At 43.0% G+C, this 20199-nt stretch overlaps 1 protein-coding gene across 2 annotated transcripts in view; it reads right to left on the bottom strand.

The window, feature by feature from the left end:
* Nucleotides 1-9049: 9049 nt before the first annotated feature.
* Nucleotides 9050-20199, bottom strand: part of LOC143904517 (uncharacterized) — a 64103-nt gene continuing 52953 nt past the window's right edge. For both annotated transcript variants that reach the window (XM_077419262.1, XM_077419261.1), the window contains exons 3-4: nucleotides 14755-14909; nucleotides 9050-9981 (exon numbers count right to left, since the gene is read on the bottom strand). In XM_077419262.1, the coding sequence (XP_077275388.1) occupies nucleotides 9187-9981; nucleotides 14755-14909 (950 nt within the window). In that variant the 3' untranslated portion in view covers nucleotides 9050-9186. The remainder of the gene's footprint in view (nucleotides 9982-14754; nucleotides 14910-20199) is intronic.

The raw sequence follows: 20199 nt of genomic DNA, 5'->3' as shown, positions 1-20199 counted from the left end.
GGAAAGCGGCGGGAGGTGGAGGAGAGTGGAAGCGGGGGTTGTAAGCCGCTTACGCCCGCCGAGCGGAGAGCGACTCCTCGCTAATTATTTATAGGACCCTCTCTCGGCTCTCTCTTCTTGCACGAGAGATCCTTCGTGGAGACGAGCTCGCTTCCCTTTTTGCCCCTCTTCTCCTCCCACCTCCCCGACCCATCTTCCCTCTCTTCTCTCTCTCTCTCTCTCTCTCTCTCTTTCTATCGTCTGCTACCAACCTCGTTCAACGTCCTCTTTTCCGTTTCTCTTTTTACTCTTACGACCGCGGTCTCTTGTCCCCTCCCCCCCCGCCATCCGACCGGTCCGCTATATACTTTTATTCTGTGTGCAGAACTTATAACTGCACGGTACTCTTTTACCGCGACAGTGAGTGTTCCCTAAAATGGGAAAGGTTTTGGAGTCGTAAGAGCGGAGAGTATGGAACCTCAGGCAGGTTGATATAGAGGCGGGACGAAGTGCATAGCTTAACTCGAAACGCGGCTCTAAGAACGATAAGGATGCAATTTGGGATTTGCAAAGTGATATTCGATATTGACGACGCTAATATGTCAGTGAAATTATGTTTATTTGATGAGATCAGTAGCCAGCTCTACAATAGATAATTTATACTACATGTGTTTTTTTATCAGATATTATCTTATATTACATACAAACATGATACTACATATAATAATCAGCTATACGACGTGATAAAAAACACATTGTATATATGTGACAATTTTCGTTAAAATGTAATAGAATAAAATCATTACTTTATTTGCCCCGAAGGGGCCTTAAAGGGCGTTTTTGAGGAACGTACCCAAACTTTTACAAATAGCTCGTTAAAATGTAATGTTACGGCGATAAAAAGTATAATTGATATATATATATATATATATATATATATATATATATATATAAAGTTGGAACATAATTTTATAATATATTTAATATATCGTATGAAATTTTTTCTACACGGTAAAAAACATTTCGTATTTAAGTGGATTTCCATCCGCGTGTAGAAACTTTGTGTTAAATTTTTAATATACACTTATGTTAATGTAACATATTGTCGTTGTGTTATTTTGACTTTTCTGCGTTAAGTTTATATTCACGGTTTCTAGGAGTTAAACTAACACAATTTATATGTAAATGCACGAATTCTTGGTGACACGTTTTATATGTTAAAATGAACATCTAAGTTAAATCGACATGTTTATTATGTTATATATTATAAGAAGATATCGCTGTCTTCTGTTTTCTGTAAGAAAAAGAGAGGAAAGAATAACATTTTATTTTTAATTAAACTTAACATTATAAATATGTTAATTTAACATAAACTTTGCTTCCAGATAGCGTCCATGTATTACAATTTTGTGTAATTTTTTACACATTATGTGATATTTATTTACTTGTTAAATTAACACAAAATTAGAGTGGATAAATTGGGACATGTGAAATGCGTTATATTTAATACAAAATTTTTCAGTTTTATACTGTTACACGTTACTCGTAAATGTGCGATTATAGTGCAAATATCACAGACGACGAATAGGCTCGATATGATGATTCCATTAACCGCAAACTCGTAACGCGCAGAGGAAAAATCGCGTAAAAATCCGAACAACGGCAGCGCAACAACAATAATAACATTTGACAGTATCGGGTAATCACGATATGCGATGCAATTGTCCACCATTGATCAAGAGCCCCGTGATTGCGCGCATATTACGCACGGTTAATCGGTCGCACGCCGCGAAAATTGCTACTCGCTAGTTCCCTCGTTCGCATGATTATTTTCAATGAACTTTTTCGCTTTTTCATCCATCCAGGAGCGAGTTACGCAATTGGCCTTCCGACCCAGCGCATCGATGATGCGCGCGTATAACGCGTCGCGCGGATGTAATGCCGACGAAGGAATTTCTCCGCGTATGCGCGGCCCCCCGACAGCGGAAGCCGACGATCCATTTTTTAGGATTACCTGCTTTTCCCGTAGCTAGCGGAAGGATCGAAGGGGGCGATGAAAACGAACGGCGGAGGCCGACAGGGCGGGAGGGGGGACGCGCGGAGGATAGGTGCGTTGATCGCTTGCAGGGCGAGTCGAATGTTTGGACAGAGGGAGCTCAACAATGCGCTCACGTCCCCCTTGACTTCCTGGCGGAGCGTCTGATCTTCCTGGCCGTCACGCCGCGCCGGTTGAGGTCGAAATTGGGTCGAACGTGGGAGGCTGGGAGCAAAAAATCGCTCCCGAGAGCGATTTCTCGATCGAGTGCGCGATCGGTTTTTCGCCGTTGCACAGGTGCTCCGTATCCCCCCGCCGCCCCCGCTCCGTCGGAGCACCGTATAAACGAGCGCGACGAAGGCATCCTCGGCGAAGCGAGTTGCGATCCTCCCGAGGCCCCGAAGCCTCGCGAGGACGGCTAATCCACCGGGATGAGAGCTGTCGATAATATTGTGCTGATTAAATGAGGCGGCGCGGCGCGCGTCTATATCCCGAAGAATCGAATGTATTTTTTTGCGCGCGACGACTGCTGAAGCGAACGACGCACCGTATATACCTACGCTTTCTCTTCCTCGGCGAAGCCCCGTCGATTATCGAGCGATTCAATACGGACGAACGGAGGTCTTTTCAAGCGCGGTGATGTTGAATTTTTAATAACTCGAATCCCTACTTCCCGTTTGCGCGTTACGCGAGTAACTATTTTATACTTCGATCTATTCCAGACTTTAGAAATTCACCGTTAAAGTGAGAAATTATTAATACCGCTGGAATTATTTTAAAGCGTAATCACGTCGTTTTTGCACTAAAATTTTCAAACTATTGTAATTTTATCAATTTAAAAGTCAAGTCTCGGCCGCCAGCTACGCGCACCTAATTGTTAACTATCGTTATTTCGCGCAGCTTGTCTGCCCATATCGTCATTTCCTATCGTCAGCGTTCGTTCCTAATTAGTTAACGACGATATAGATTTATGATCGAGTTTGCCGCAAAAATTGCTGCTCGGGCCGATCGTGCGGAAATACGAGAGAACGCGAGGGACAAAGAGGTATATGAGTAATATGAGGAAGATCAAAGGGTACGATGTCAACGCGGAGGCAAGGACGTGTCCTCGCCCGGCGTCTCGATGCGCACTGACTAGCGACTTTTTCAATTGAATTTGCGGCACGGGGGCGCGATTCTCCGATTCCTTCCTGATTCGATTTTCTCGAGTTTAAAACGGCCGCTTATAGAGCATTAAGCGATCCTCAAAGTGGAAACGGGAAATCTAGTTACGGCTGCACGAGGCTCTGGCCTCTTTGATCCTGCCGATTTGCTACCCCCCCCGCCCGTCCACCCTTCGAGTCCAAACTCATTCTTTGCTCCTTCCAGTCCCCCTTCGCGACTCAACCATATTGCCAATCGAGAAAGAATTCCCTTCTGGACTTTACGCGGACCTCCGAGATTGCGTGAAAATTTCATTCGCTCTTTATCCTTTTCGTCCCGCTTCCGCGATTCGCACTTTGTCCTCCCTTTTCCATTTTTCCGTGTCTTCCTCTTCTATTTTCCATCTCTTCCGGCATAAATTAATCTTCCATATGGCAGCCGTCGTTAATTTTCCGCGCGCGGAAATATATAAAGTCGCGGAATAATCATGCGCCCGCGCTCCGCCCCTCCTCCCCTTTGTGGCGCGATTTAATTATTTAACCGTCGGCCGAATTATCAAACCGGCGCGCTGCGGGGTTTCATTATTTATACTGTTTGCTCATGGAAATTGTTTGCGCGATTGAGCGAAATATTAGGAATCTGCGGCGAATCGAGTTCAACGACGATTCAGCGTAGAGACTTTTCACAAACGCGTATTATACATAATTTATGTCTCGCACTCTCCGGCGCGTTCGAACGGAACGGGAGGGAGGACACAGGTGAAAAATATCATGTACATAAACAGAGTTGGATGCGGACTGGCCTGTTCTGCGAAATTTTCACCTGTGATCCAGTAACGGGAGAAAAAAACATAAAATATAGGTTAAACGAATGCCGGAGATATATCGTCGGTAAATCGCATTTTACAATCAATCCTCTTATACGATATGTTTTAAATATATGGAAACGTTAACGTCTCTCTCCGATACTTTGTAAAAAGATGTGTAATAAATAAGTAGGTAAGAATCTTTTTAGCTTTTTAGATGCAAGAGCAATTTAATTAAAAAATTCACTTTCAACTTTCTCCCAAAGGACCTTATATATATCTTTACACAAAGAGAAATAATTTTTAATTGATTATATAAAATTACATTTCATGTATTTTGTAATAATCTAAATTTGCTGGTCTTCTACTAAATGAATTTTTGAATTGAATTATTTTCGCATCTAAGAAAGTCATGGAAAAAAGCTAAAAAGATGTTTACTTGTCGAGGGGAGAGAATCGGGTTTCTTTTCGAGATCGGAGTCGCTTTTCGGTAACCTGACAGAAACTGGTTGATTTGTGGAAGACTCCAAATTATTCATCGACGATGAACATTTTGGGCGTCTTTTGTACGAGCCGCCTTCTTCTCAGGTCACTAGCTGTCCATACCGACATCCATAGCGAGACAAAGTTTTAGGTAGGTGGGAAGGAAAGGTAGATAATGCAAGTATTAACCCGGAATAGACAGGGAGACCCGCTACAGGAAAAGGGGTAAGAGAACCGTTTGCGAGGATATAGGTAGGTAAGTCGGGGCTTAGCCCGGTGACACAGTAAGCGGAACCGTGGCATGAAGCTTACCGGCGACTCTCCCGTAGTTGTTATAATGGGATCCGGCTAAACGCAAGCCGATTTTAACTCTTCGCTACGACACTCGGCCAAGTTCAAGGCCATTGTCTTCGCCGCAAGAATGAAACGTCGTCGGCCGGCGGCTCTTGCGACGCGGCATCACAGTGAGAGAATCAACGACACCACCCCCCGCAAAGCGTTGCACCACTTCTTTCCTTCCAGAGGCGCCTTTTATTTTTCTCTATAACAATACACTGCGACAGTTTCGATCTGTCCCGAGATTCGACATGAAACAACCTTTTGACGTATCTCCAATATTTATTTGATTTGTTTTACCTTCTTTCTTTCGTGCTTCAATCTGTTTCTGAAACTTTTGAGCTGGCATCATTAGAACAGCTAATTTATAGTTGTCTTTCACCTTCGAGAATTAATAAATCAAAGAGTTCCCGTACGATTATTTCTGCGAAAGTATATATTGTTCGCTGTTATGACGTAAGATGGGATTTGGCTATCGCATCAAGCCTGCTTAAAACGAATGACGCAAATCCAGCGCGGAGATTGAATCGATTATAATCTCGAGTGTCTTTCACTCGAGGTAGATATCCTCTTTAAAGAGAAAGTCGCGGAGGATTTGCGCCTCGATTATGCGAAAGGGTCATCAAAGCGCGCACCGAGCGGGCAACGAACGATTCGTTATAGCTCGTTAATTTGATGAGTTAGAAAGGATGCCGGATTACGTCGTCAAAAGGTAGACAGGTACGCGATCTGTCCAATTAGCCGGGCATAGGGGCGGCTCTCGCTCTCCTTCTGGTGCTCGCATGGGGTCCTTTGTGCCGTGATGTTTAGGCCATTTAGAAATACGCTACTGCTTAGACACACCCTTCTATCGTTGTGTTTGCGTACGTATTCTACCACAGAATCCGTAACACCTGCAGTGATTTCCTAATGAACCGAGTACGAAGGATGAGTCTCGCAATCAAGATTGCACATTTCTCTCCATCTTGTTTGTGAGATCACGCTTATGTGCGTTCACTGAATAGTCCGTAATCTTTCTATCAGCTAATTATTAATACTTACGTTTATATATATATATATATATATATATGTAAATAATTAAATTAACTACGTGGCAGATCTATATGTATTTTAGATTCAGGGAGATGTGTCACGTAGCCGCGTAGATCTTTTAATTTCAGAAATTAAGTGGACGGGAGAAAGTTTTTTAATTGCCTTTATCTGCTCGGCGATGCATTCGATCGGCGTATGTAGGTATTTCGCGTGGTAGAAAAATTAGACGCTGGGGAACGCTGCTGGCAGCGCGTGATGTTGCATCGCGATTACCTCGCGCAACCGCGAGTTTGTAATTAATATAGGCTTAATGGTTCAAGATCGATATACGCGCGGCCGCTCAAATAACGAAACGCGGTCGCTTTGACGTTAATTAATTTCAAGTGCATTAGCAGAATTGCAGCCCGCGGCGATAGGGTCTTGCGAACATCAGTGTGATTAATAAGAACCGCGCTTGCGATCTATAAAGCTGCCAGGCCAAAATGAAAAGAGGGATTGCGTATCGCATGCTGGCAACTCTGTCACACAGATAATACAATTCAAAAACGTAATCCGCACGCCAGGCCGCATATGCGGGAACCGACAGAATTTCGATTTAAAAACAATCGGGGCAGTGCTTCCGATAAGTAGGTATCTAGCGGAAGTAGGAAGAGATGCGAAGAGTGGAGGGGAAAAGTAATTGACACCACTTATTAATAATATGCGATGTTTTTTTTCTGATGTAGGAAGATTCCTTCGCACATGATAGAACAATCATGTATCTTACAAGAGATATATGTTTTTATGTACATTTGCATCGTATTATTACAAAGTAGCTTAGATCTACGCGTGTCCATAATATATTTACGATTTTACGATTTTATCGCCTTTCCTATCATTAATCTTAATGATATATTTTTTTTATTCTTTAATTATACATTTTCTAATTTAATGTTGCAGGATAATATACATTAGGTTGTATACACGAAATATACACTCACGATTAAGTAGGCATTCTCGCATATACCTGTCTTAGCGGACACATTATGATAATTAAATTACCACGCGCGGAAAAGTACAATGTGAACTTTTACAAAGTTTAAGTACCTCGAACAAACAGTGTCATAGAAAGAAATGACTACATAACAAGACTCTGTAGAACGAGGCAATTCTCACTTCATCATTCTCTCTCTCTCTCTCTCTCTCTCTCTCTCTCTCTCTCTCTCTCTATCTCATTCGCGCGTAATCATATTTATTATTACTATATATTTACAAGATTTTCTTGGCTACTATAGCCGTATTTGATATGGATAATTATCTATGTTAATCGTAATAATAAGGATAATACCAATGATAAAGACGGCAGTGATAAATACTCGTCTTTTAATCTTAAAAATGGAAAGGATGTAATCATAGATTAGATCTTAAAACAAATTCCGACGTGTGACGCGTACAAGCTGTTTACAAGAAATTTTATGACAATTCCTCACGAATATAGCCTTTTATTTTTAATTACAAGGATAAAAGCTTACTTTCTTGTTCCTTTTCGTCTCGGCTCAAAAATAAAATTCTTCCCTTAACGGACTAACATCGGTCGTTTATCAAGTTGCACATTCGTAATTCACATTTATTGCTAAATCCGCTTATCTTCATTCAAAATATATAAAATATTTGTCCTCACAGTACCTATATGTTATTTAGTTAAAACTCAAATTCAGACAATGTAGAGTTCAGTATTAAACATGAGCTACGAGTGTGGATTTTATTTTCGACGGAATTGTTGCGAAAATGTGAAAAGGAAAATAATAATTTTTGCGATTTATAGATATGCGCTTTGTTAAAAATCGCCTATCGATAATTGCGAATTAGCATTTTGTGGATTGTCTGTGATTCGATTCTTAGGACCGATTCCTAAGATTAATAATAAATCTTGTTTTATATTATTGGTAATATTAATTAAAAATAATAAACTTTTATGATGTAGCTTTTATTCAGTAATGTCAATAAAATGTTACATTAAAGATATTTGTAAGAACAATTTATTACACAACGTTTTTAATATCTCAAAAGATATATTTTAGATATTTGGCGTTGATTTTATTTAAAGAAGTAAAAAACACAAGATAAAAATTAGCTATTTTATAATAAAAAATTCCAAAAAGGAAAGAAGCAAATAAATGAATACTGTTGTTGCTAAATTACTAAACATTTGCATGTCAATGATTAATACCTACATTTTGTGAACTATAAACATTACATTAAAGAAAGTCAAAAACATGTTCGATATATCAACATATTTGTGGAATATGAAATATTTCCTGGAATATAATTAAAATCGGCTAAAGAGTAAATTTCGCATTTTCTCTCTTCCAAAACAAATTTAATTAATCATCAGTGAAAGAATTTATTAATAAAAAAGTAATGTTTTTATTAATAAATGCACAAAATGATAGGGGTAAAAGTTACAGAGTTTAAATAGCATTTAACTTTCTGTAAAAACTTTCACCTCCACGTGCGCAATGATGTTACAAGACGAAATTACGCACACTTGGGATTAAATACGAAACATCTTGTGAATTAATTAAAAAAACGTTTTTCATTAATAAATTCACGAAATAATAGGAGAAAAAGTTTAAAAATTATGTTTAACTTTCTGCAAAGTTATTTTTTCTACATGCGTAATGATGTTGAAAAACAAAATTACATATGGAGTATGTAACAAAATTACGCGGAATTAAAGACAAAATGTTTTGTAAATTATTCTCTATAATCTCCACAATTTTTATATATAGAACGATATGTGGAGATCGCTCTCCTATATAGAAAGAATTATTGCAGAAATCAATTTATGTAAAAACAACACATAGTTTCATTTAGAAAATATACAATTGCGCTTTGGTGCATCATAGAGATACATATTGCCTGCTTAAACTGATTCATCTTGTATATTTTTTTAGTTTTCAATTTTTATTCGCGCGTGCATGCGCGTTATCTGAAAAGATGCTTTGTAATAAATGTAAAATGGTATTGAATTAAAATAAGGTCGCCACAGATATTATTGTTTTCTCGTTAAGTTTAATTCGAACGCGTATGTTGCGATATTCATATCGCAAATTTTGTCGTCACAGACATTCCAGATGGAGAACGTTCGTGTAACTGATTCGCGCACACTGATTTCAATTACCATACCCATCAAGTCTGGAGCACATCTATAATATTAGAGTTGCTTCGGCGAAGTCCCTTTTTCGTACGATCAATTGTCGTCGGAGTCGAGATTACCGTTGATCTCGTGACAAATCGCTGTGTTCAATCGCCAGTGATAGGGCATCGAGGTGCCGGCCGTGCTCGTTGTCTCCTGGCCCCGCTGAAAGATCCCGGAGGACCTACCGGACCGCTATACCAATGGCGAATACTTCTGATCGGGCAGCACGTAACCGGCGGCCTCGTCGCTCGACGCGGCGGCGGCAGCGGCGACGGCGGCGGCGGCCGCTAAATCGTTGCTGGTGGCTTGCGTCTGGCTGGTCACCGGATTCAGGTGATGACTGGTCAGATGTGACATGGACGGGGTCAGCGTCATGTTGGGATGATACTGCGGATGATGGTAGTTGGCCTGCGGGCTATGGTGCATGTGGGGGATTTGAGCCTGATAATAGTCGCCACCGTACACGCCCGGGGTCTGAGCGTAAGCGTTGTAACCCTGGCCGGCGTACTGGCTGTGGTTCACAGAAGCGGACCCCGCCGAGCTCCAGCCGAAGCTGTAAGTCTCGCCGTGATGAATCTGATTCATCGCGCTCGGATAGGACGACGGCTGCAGTTGATTGGAGCTCGGTGTCAATGGCGGCGACGGGGTTGTCAGATTGCTGTTGGCGCCGCTGCCACCGGTTGGCGTCGTTCCGACCCGAGGATACGTCGACTGCGTCGACAGGAGCGGGGTCGACAAGGGTGAGTTGCCGGCTACCGGTGCCTCCCGACCCTGCGCCGGAGAATCCGGCGAGGATCGCCTGCTCGGCGTCGTCGACGAGCTCGTCGATATTCTGCTGCCGGTACTGCTGTTGCTGTGATTCTGATTCGATCTGGGCGAGCCCTTCGACGGTGGGGTCTGCTGTTGTTGTTGTTGTTGCTGCTGCTGCTGTTGTTGATGCTGCTGCAATTGCTGTCTGCATTTGGCTCGGCGATTCTTGAACCAGACCTGGAGCAGAGAAACGGCGGAGATGCCGTGAGATTTTTACGATAGTATCTTTATTATATGTTATTTCACAGATATTAAAAAACAACGTGGCTGGCCTAGAAATCAATTAATCTCTCCCGATATATATCGTATATACGATATTGGTATACCTTTCAACAAGGTACAAAAGTCGCCGATATAGAAGCCGTAGCCCCAGGGATCGTCAGGGAGGAAAGATGTCCCAGTGTCCCGCCACGAGAGACGAGGCCGATCGAATGGGGAGTTAATCGGTGCAATGGGAAAGTAATCGCGGGCGAGCGGGCGTAACATTTCATTAAATCGCAACAATAACAAGGACCTGAAGGGAGGAGCCCGTGTACGGCGCGGCGGAGCGCGTATACGAGCGCGACGTCCCGACACGCGTGTATTGGAGCCATCCCCTGGGATTCTCGGTGGCTACGGCACCGTTCGTCGGCACGCATGCGCGAATCAAAGCTCGTCGTAGGGTTGTTTTCACCCCTGAGATCGAATAGTTGGTTTCGCTTGTATGTACGTGTGCGTGTCTCGTGCAGAGTAACGCACACACACGTAAGCTTTCCCTGGCCACACGTTAAGGCTACAAACGCGCACATACACGCACGACTATCCGAAAGATGTGCACACCTATGTGGGGTTTTTCTTTTCGGGAAAAAGGATGGGGCAAGGGAGGAGGGACAAGGGACAAAAAGCAACCCCTCGTAGGCCGCAAGCTCCGCGAGTGCGTTGTGATCGCCCCTCCTTCCCTCCACCTTCTTCTCGTCCCCCGTAATACTCCCCCTCACGCATCCCCTTATAATCCCCGCTGGGGCACAATGTGGCCAGGGGTGCGATCCTATGAATCTATGTCCGCGCCTTTAAAAGCGGGACCCGTCGTCGTTGTTGTTATTATCGGCGGCATTGTAACAGTTGTTACGGAGAGCGCGAATCGCCGAAGCGTATGAGGGATTTCGAGCTGCATGCACATTCGGCAGCCGAGACAGAAGCCACGCGCAATCCCTTCGTCTTTTGTTTCGAAACGCGTCGAAAGAATAGACGGGAACTTTAATCGTTCATCGAGCCGTCGCGCGTCACAGCTACTGTTTGTATTAGAAAAATATTCTGGCGACATCGATTTATTGAGATATTAGTACCAAAATGTATTGAATAGAAAGATTTTTAAAGAGATGGACTTATAATTTTTGAAAGTATTATTCGTGAAGTTTAAATTATTTTTTACGCGTCGTGCTTAATCTCAAGCAATTAGACAGAATGAAAATTTTCACATCTTTCCAATCTCAAGTCGGAAAGTGTATGCGAGCTAATTCTAAAACTATAATCGCTCGTCCCTACAAGTCGTTCTCTCGTTTGTTTGGCTTCTGCTTCACCGTGGTGCCGCGATAGGCAGATCCTCATTTCGCAGAAGTCATCCTCCACGCCGCGCAATCTAGGGCGTTGAAATCTGTTGGACGCGACGTATGCGGATATTGCGTATCAGCGCGGGCGAAACGAGCCCCCGGGAGGGCGAGAAAGACGGGTTTACGTTGAGGTTGGCGCGGCAGACAGAGAACGATCCCATTATAGCGGCATGTTTGCACAACGACACCCCCTTCAGAAGCGACAAGGAGAGGGAGAGAGAGAGAGCGCTACCCCCAAAAATCAACCAAACAGGCCGCGATGGCATCCGGGGACCCCCGGGGGCAACCACCGACGGTTTCACGCCCGTACACACGAGAGGACCGTCGGCGAGGCCGAGGTGCAAATTGCGCCACCATCTGGTTTACATCCAGCGAACGGAAAACCACCCCAATAGCCGGGGGGAGGCGGCGCAGCTGCGTTGACACTCTGTTATGACAAATATATTTTCTTATTTGTACTATTAATACGACCCCGCACTGACGATACCCGTCCGGGAACGTGTCATCGTCCAGCACGAAGGATTGATGGAGAAAACAGCACGCGAGCAGAGAACCGCGGGCGTTGTTTGCTAATGCGAACGTGATGAACGTTCTGCTCGCGCTGTATCATTATAATGTTTACGCATTTCGCAACACTGTGAAATTATCAATAAACTTTTAAATATTCAAATTAAAAATACGAGAGAAAGAGATAATATTGAAAAAAATTTTATATTTAATATATATTCCTTTACATTTTTTATATTTATTTTTAAAACATGATAATACGATAAATTATTCAAACGCAATAAAAAAATAATGATAAATGTATAAATTATTCTAAAGTTCCTGCTGGCTCGATTGCCGCAAGTCCGCATTGACAGTACACATACACACAGCGTCGCACCTGGCAAAATTGTGAACTAACAGGCGTGAAAAATGACGTTAAAAAGCTGAATTATTCTTGCAACGTACAGCGTTATTTTTCGTTTTAGTGTAACGTTTTTATATTTAAAATAATTGTCGTACTGTGTCAAAATATACCAAAAACTTCCATTTTGTTATAATTTAATATGTGAAAGCAAATATTTATTTCAATTCGGCAGCTGTCAGAGGGCTTGGTTAGGCACAATTCAATTCGACATATGCGGATTATCCAAGAGCAAAAAGGGAGTTTTCGATATGTTTTACAAGTTTATTCTATCGATTACAAATATTATCTTATTGAAAAAAATTTTTATTTTAATGTACGTCGCAAGAATTTTCATGATATTCTTCTCGCTTCTAATGTCTTTAATCCAAGATGGCTGCAGTGAGCGAACAGGAGCCGAAATACAACAAGAGATTTCTAATATATAAATTTCTCGTTTTAGGATTAGTGCTCTCTACTCGTATATTCTATATATATCGCAGATTTCCGACCATGGAATTTTGTTAGACAAAACGTTTCGCGCAGTAAACGGTCGGAGAGTTTCGCAACAGTTCCATTCGCACGGCACTGTCCGCGTCGTGTGCGGCCGGATTCTCTATCCTCGCTTTTTTTCCCATCGACGAGACCAACATTTTCCGATGGTCGCAAGCGAGGTCGTAAGTGACGAACGAACGGCGATGAACGGCGACGAACGCGGAATTCATTCAGCGCGTTGCATCGCACGCAGCTGCGTGGTTCTCTCGACGAGAGAGGAGCCGCGTATAGAGCTCTCGCGAGCGAGACAGAACCGGGGGCTATAATCCAGGAACAAATCAACGATATGTTGTACCTCGCACGCCGCGCTACCATGTGTAGCTTTCCATCCGTACACACACTTATGGCCCGGCACATCAGACCTCTGCCCCCTAGCCGTCTTCCAACCCTGCCTTTAAAATTTTCAGATAGCATCCCTCCTCCCAGATATTATTCGCTCGCACAGATATGGCTACATACATACGCCGTATTACGCCGTTCTACGTATATACGGCATGTATCTATACCGCATATACGCCGATTGCATACCCTTCACTGTGCGCCAGCGTGCGTATGTACATGTATACCTAGATACATACACATACGCGAGTTTCGTGTGAGTGTGTATGTGTGTGTGCGGTACACCCTTTTGCAGTTGCGTCGCCATTCACGGCGGCTTAACTTCACGTGGAAACTTCACTTCCCCGGGCTAAATTTCCACGCTTCTGTCCTATATATTTCACGATTCCCGGTAGAACGCCAGTTACGATGCTGCGATATCCGCGCAGTGACTCAAACGGACTCAGATAACAGGCAAACGCGCTGGACTTACGAACAAGATCTATTGAGGAAGAAAGCTTTAGAGAGAGCTTTAAAAGAGATATGTAAAAATCCACGTATATATACCTATATACATTAAAGAAATGTTAACCAATTGGTATCTCTAAATTAAAAACTAACGAATTTGCGTGATATTGACGAATGTATTAGCATGACGAATGTATCTACAGAAGAAATTTATTTTAACGAGGACTGGACAAAGAAACAGTCTAATAATCTTGATAAATATCTCTCATTAAGTCCACGTTCGATATTTTACTTGACAATTCGGGACCGCCTCCCATTCCTAATTATAAAGATCACACAATCATAGGAGTCTAATGCCATGAGTTTATTAATATGGAAATGTAACATAACACAAGTCTAAATAAATGTTCATCTTTCAACTCGCGTATCGCGAGACTTTTCTTGAAAATTGCATGTAAATAGCGGAGGTCGGGCGCAGTCGAGGCTCGGTATTCGAGACACGAGCTCGAGATCCGCGCGCGATCGTGACTCGGTAACGCCCCGTCGTGAAATAAAGATGTCACGGGAACCGCAATAAAAGCGTCAACGAGCTCGTCGGCACATCTATCAATGTACGAGACGCGGGGTTGGGACAATGGCGAAATGGAACGACGTAGGGCGCGAACGTCGCGCTGTGTAAATATCTTAAATCTCGCTCGCGATTGCCGAAGCACGAAACGCGCTCCCGTCCGTCTCTCTCTCTCTCTCTCTCTCTCTCTCTCTCTCTCTCTCTCTCTCTCTCTCTCTCTCTCTCTCTCTCTCTCTCTCTCTCTCTCTCTCTCTCCCTCTCGCTCCCTCTCTCGTGCCTCTCTTCCCCGTCTTCTCGTTTTCGTCGCGTACCGCAACGTAACGCGCAAAGAATGTAATGACTTTAAATGTCAAGTTAATATACCGTAGGCGAAACTGACGATAGCAATCTCGGATTACTCTCCAAAAAGCACGATTTATTCGCCGAAAGTTCAGGAGACTTAATTTTCCGTCTGCCTCCACGATTATTTCTATATATTGTTGACAGCGATATTTTAGAAGCTGTGAAATCTCTCTCTGCGGGCAGGACGAGGGAGAAGGAAAAAAGAAGAAAAAAATAATTACCTGGACTCGCGACTCCGGCAGGTTGATCTTGAGGGCAACCTCCTCTCGCATAAAGATGTCCGGATATCTCGTTTTCGAGAATAGCCCCTCCAGCACATCCAGTTGAGCTCTAGTGAAGGTCGTCCTCTCGCGACGTTGTTTGCGTTGATTCATTCCTGCAACATGAGCGAAGGGAGCGCTCGTTATTAATTGTGGCGTTTCATAAATCTCAGAAATTTTCTTTCATCGCGCACTGATCCCCGTTGCGATCTCAAAATTGTTCTTCACAGCGTTCAAAAAAAGCAATGAAAGATTTATATCTAATCTGAGCATTTTAATCCGTTAAATCAATTATCGATGATTTCGTAATACGGTTTTAGATGCTTTTCATAAAATGCGCGGGGAATCAAAAGAAACGAAGGTTGTAACCGCCAGAGAATTGTACACCGTTATCGTGAGAGAGGCTTCGATATTAGGACTTCAATACATTCACGTGGAACGACCATCGATACGACGTCTTCAAATATGGAACGCTTGCGACATCAATGTCTTGTACGAAGACGGGGGTTGCTGCCCCGCGCGCACAGGGCGGCAAAGGGGGGTTTGACGAGGAGGGGTGTGAGCGTTGCGAGGTCGCGATAGCGTAATTTTGAACAGCTCCTCTTCCCCCCCTTCGGCTCACCCCATGCTACCTTCCTCGTGCCATCGAGCCTCGCTTGGCTCGTTTCGGGACCCACGTAATCCGCTTATGAGGGGGTCACGGGGGTGCCGGTGAGGGGAACGGAGGGAGGGAATACACCCCGGAATACACGAGCATCCAGAGGACGAAGTCGCGGTACGCTCCCAGCTGCCGTTGAAAACGACGACGCTGGGCCCTCGGCGGGCACGCCACGCCGGTGAGTGTACCCGGCGCGTCCTCGTCGCGAACCAATAAAAAAGACCGACTGGAAAACTGCGCCTCGCCAGTGTCTTCGGGTTGGAAGCCGGATCGTAAAGTCGCAGGCGGAATGGTGGAATCCGGAGACCGGGTCGTGAAGTATTTTTATGCGCCGAATTTTCATGCTCGTCGTTCCGTGCAGAGAACTCGCGGTGTTAATGAGGGAAGAAAAGGAAGAAGAGGAAGAAAAGAAGAAAGCAGAAGTACTCGATCAAGATGCGTTCTAATCTGCACGGGTCTCGAACCTGTCGGGATTTTTTTCAAAGCAAAAGTTTCATCCAATTTTACAGCCCGCGAATGACCGACGGTCATACGAGTTGAATAATTGAGAGAATAGGGTCATTCACGGAAGATTGGCGAAGCCCCGCCTCGTAAAGTAGGTATACGTCTGTAATCGTCCCGTTAAGACTTGGGAGACACGCGAGGCAGCTGTTTACGAGACGATCGATGCTTTCTCTTTCTCCTCTTCCATATTCCTCTTATCCGCCATACTTGAAGGTTCACCGCTCACCGTAACACAATAAAGAAAAAGATATACGCATCGTCGCGATGCAAAAAAGGAGAAAGTTCGCGTCAGCGGGGAAAGATATGATGCAGAACAAAAAGCGGGACAGCGATTTAAAGACGCGAATAGCAGAAAAAAGTGACTCCCGAAGTAACTCCTAAAAACTGCGTATAAACGTGGTGAACCGTGGCAAAAACAAAGAATAACGAAGAATGACTGAAATAAAACTGATTGAGTACCATGACAGCAAGAAATTTAATTAAATGGCTATATAATAATTGGAGAAATTAAATTAACTCTAATATGTACTCTATATCTAGTACATATAATATGATACAGTGTTCAAATAATTATCACAAAAAAGTTATTTCACGAGAAAAACGAATCGTCCAATAAATATACCTAAAATTATACAACTTGGGACTCAATCGAAAGCATTTCGACATGAGACGATAGTTTATCAATAGGAGCAACGACGACAAAAGCGAGGTAACCGAAGCCCTGAAGGAAGGAGCGGTCCAGAAGAAGGAAAACAACGTCGTATCAATCGCATCTCTTGTGGGTGCTTTTCTCGGGTTCGAAGAGAGCCCGGGATGAGGAGGATGACGACGAACGACGGTACCTGCGTGATTGGCTAACGAACTGGTCGAGTGGGCTACCAGTATGGCACCGGAGTAGATCCTCGGAACAGATTGCGTCGAACTCACAATGTACAAACGCCAATGGTGGTCGGTATCACCGCCATTGCTTATTCGTGTGACAGACGCGACACACCCGCGATCGTTTGATCTATGATACGTATCTCGCCGCCACCTCCGGCACGGATCTGCCATTGATTATGGACATTGTGGAGTGAAACAATCTCGGGCCGTCACTCCCGAGATAACGTGCAGCGTATCAAGAAAATGTCTATACATTTTGTTAAAATTTCCTGAGCATTGCACAATCGCAATAGTCATAAACAACTTCCATTTACTTTTGCTAGTGACTTACTTAACTCTGACTCAATATTTGTTACATGTGTTCGTCTATATTCTAGCTTACAGCGGTTGCATATAACGGTCTTAGGGTCTTACGCACACTGAATTATTCGTTGAACAAATCCCATTTGATTGGGAATCTTTTTGTGTCCATAGTCACTGGATCTCGCCGCCGCGCCGTGGCGGTGGGCATGGAGAATAGCTCAGAGAGGACGCTCTGATTGTCGAGTGGGCGTCGGTGCTACTGTTAACGACGGCCTTTACCATCGCATCGGTCCGGTGAGAGAGCCGGGCACTTCTACACAGCCAAGACAATGGCTCCCCGATTATGGTCCTCCGCTCGCTTCCTTGACACGCAAGGCGCCACCAAACAAGTTCTCCAAAGCCGTATTTTGTGCACTTTATCCGACGCCTGAATATTCCAAGCACTACATTGTGATTCTAAATCGCGATGAAAAAACGAGCCTAAAATTCCCGCGACCGGGAAGAAATATGTTTTCCATCGCTCGCTATGTTTAACACGATAACGTTGAAATATATGTTTTCAACGAAGATGCTAACCACGTTACCATTTTTTCAAATCTAATCTAATAATTCTGAAAAATTGGTAAAAGTTACATATTATTTAATGACGAACGAGAGCATTTTAGAATTCGTTTCAACTGATTTAAATGCGCGAACAAAAAACTCTTGACAACCGTATCGTGTTTTAAAGAGAGACAGTCAGCTAAGCGACCCTAATGGATTGGCAAACACCCGCTGACTCCCGGAGTATGATTCGATTTATTATCGTCAGTGAGACGCGATACCGGGAGGGTTGATATAAGGGTTGCTCCGCCTCATTGGCCTGCAACGAGATCAGACGCGACCCTAATAGCAAATTCGTTTTGCGTTTATAGGATTCTTCCGCGCTCGTCACGTTTCGCCGTTTCGTCGTAAGTCAATGGACCGCTAACAAAATTTCACCGTAATCTCTTTCGCGCAACAGTCCGACGCGACGGTGCGATCTGCCGGTACTCTTCGCGTGTGTGTCCGAAATTCGAAACGCGTTGGATAAATCTCATCGCGACCGAAAACAGAAATATTTGCTGTGGTAATCTCGCCAATTATTTATATGTGATAACTGCAATATTTAACGCTCATAATTGTGTATTTTGCAACTTACACGTTAAAGCATAGAATAGAATATCAAGAATAACGTAACATATGTAGGAGTTAATCTTAATTGATTTCACCAACGTCATTCGAAGCTAATTAAATAAATATCCTTTCTTCGTGTATCTAAATCATATGCAGAGATCTGATAAAATATCTGATGAAATATCTGAGAAAAGAGTGGATTTATTAAACTATAGTTAGATTTAATTGGCGTCAGTGAGGTGTATAATTAACACCAACTGCACGACGAAGTACGCAGCGACGTGGAAATAATTAACGGCGTTCGTTGACACGTTATTACTTATTGTTCCTCGATGTATCTAGACTTACGCGCCGTAATTTAATACAAATAAATATGCATGTCCGATTTAGATAACGTCGAAAATCCCCGGTACTGCTGAAATGCGGCGTCAGAAATTTATCTCGAGTGCAACATATTACTGATACGCCAGAGAATTGAAGCGGTAATTAATCGCAATTACATGTAGGTACAGTCGACTGAATAATACGCGCACCAGTAAAGTTTCCACCATCGTTTAATCGCGGTTTTTTCTGGCGCGTCATTCCCGGTTTAAAAAAAATTTTATTTCAGGCAGACGCATTGTGTAACTCGAGACTATTTTCCCTCGTGGTTTTGCGCAGGTTGACCCTTAAACCGCGAGCCGCTGGTTTTTGCCATATACCTCCATGGATGAAAAAAGTGCGCGATCATATCTCGATTTTAATAAACTTAAAGGTCATTGCACGTAACAAAGTTTTAATTGTAATTGTAAGCCCGTAAGAAAATAGACCAATCACACTCAATTATTCTTCAAGTGCGAGGAGAATAATCGACTGTGATCGGTCTATTTTCTTACGGCCTTACGATTACAACTAAAACATTGTTACGTACAATATGGCCTTTACTGTAACTGTCCTAGCAGATTATTGATAAAATGAAAAAAGTATCTATACTTAAAATAGCAATTTTGCAACTGTGAATGGAATTTTAATCATTAACGATATAATGAAACGCTAGGAATCCTTAAAACGATGGACTGATAAAAATCGTAAACAAAGAGAACGGAGAGTATCGAAGAACCGTAAAATGGCGGGGTTCGCCGGAGAACCGGATGACTACTTTGATATTCATAGAGGCGAAACGTGGATGGAGAAGACAGTGGAAGGCGGGGCACGCTCGGGCACACAGAATCGAAAATTAATTAAAAGCTAAAACGCGAATAGGCTGCTACATGGCGGTGCCAGGGGCGGACGGCTGGATTATTGGGGGGCACCGTGGGATGATAGCACGTGGCGGGCGGTGACAGAAGAGGGAATTCTAAAAGGCCATCAGCTACGAAAACATTTGGCCAACTTTGCGTTTACAACGTGACCACCGTGTGATCGCAATGAATCGAAGATTCGAGACAAGAAACTGAAGTGACGCGTTAGTTTCGTCAACCTTTTCGTCAACATATACATTCCAATTATGAGCATTCAGCTCATTCTTTAAACATAATGATTTTAATAACGTATCTTTAATGAAAATAAACAATTTCGTAACTCGCCAGTGATGAATAACAATGTATTTCAATTTTTTCAATGTATTGAAGTTGTTAGAAAAATCATAAAACAACTTCATATACGGATGTCTTGTGATGTCAACCGACGAGTCTTACAGATGACAGTTTTTCACTTGATAAGGGCCCAAACCAAGGGCCAAAACGTCGTGATTGTACGAAACCCGTTTGCCAGTTAAGTCGAACAAATTGAAATACATTGTATCTTGAATGATTTTATATTTGCTTTTATTTCCAAAAAAAACCTTTAGATTAGATAAAAATTTCAAGTATATAATTCGCTACTTTAGAGACAACAAAAAATTTCATATTTCTTAGCAAAAAAGT

Source organism: Temnothorax americanus, unplaced genomic scaffold (assembly GCF_048541705.1).
Source record: "Temnothorax americanus isolate GAGA-0224 unplaced genomic scaffold, ASM4854170v1 Scaffold53, whole genome shotgun sequence".
NCBI lineage: Eukaryota > Metazoa > Arthropoda > Insecta > Hymenoptera > Formicidae > Temnothorax > Temnothorax americanus.
The sequence above is the reverse complement of the archived record's forward strand: the minus strand, read 5'-3'. Positions and strand labels throughout refer to the sequence as shown.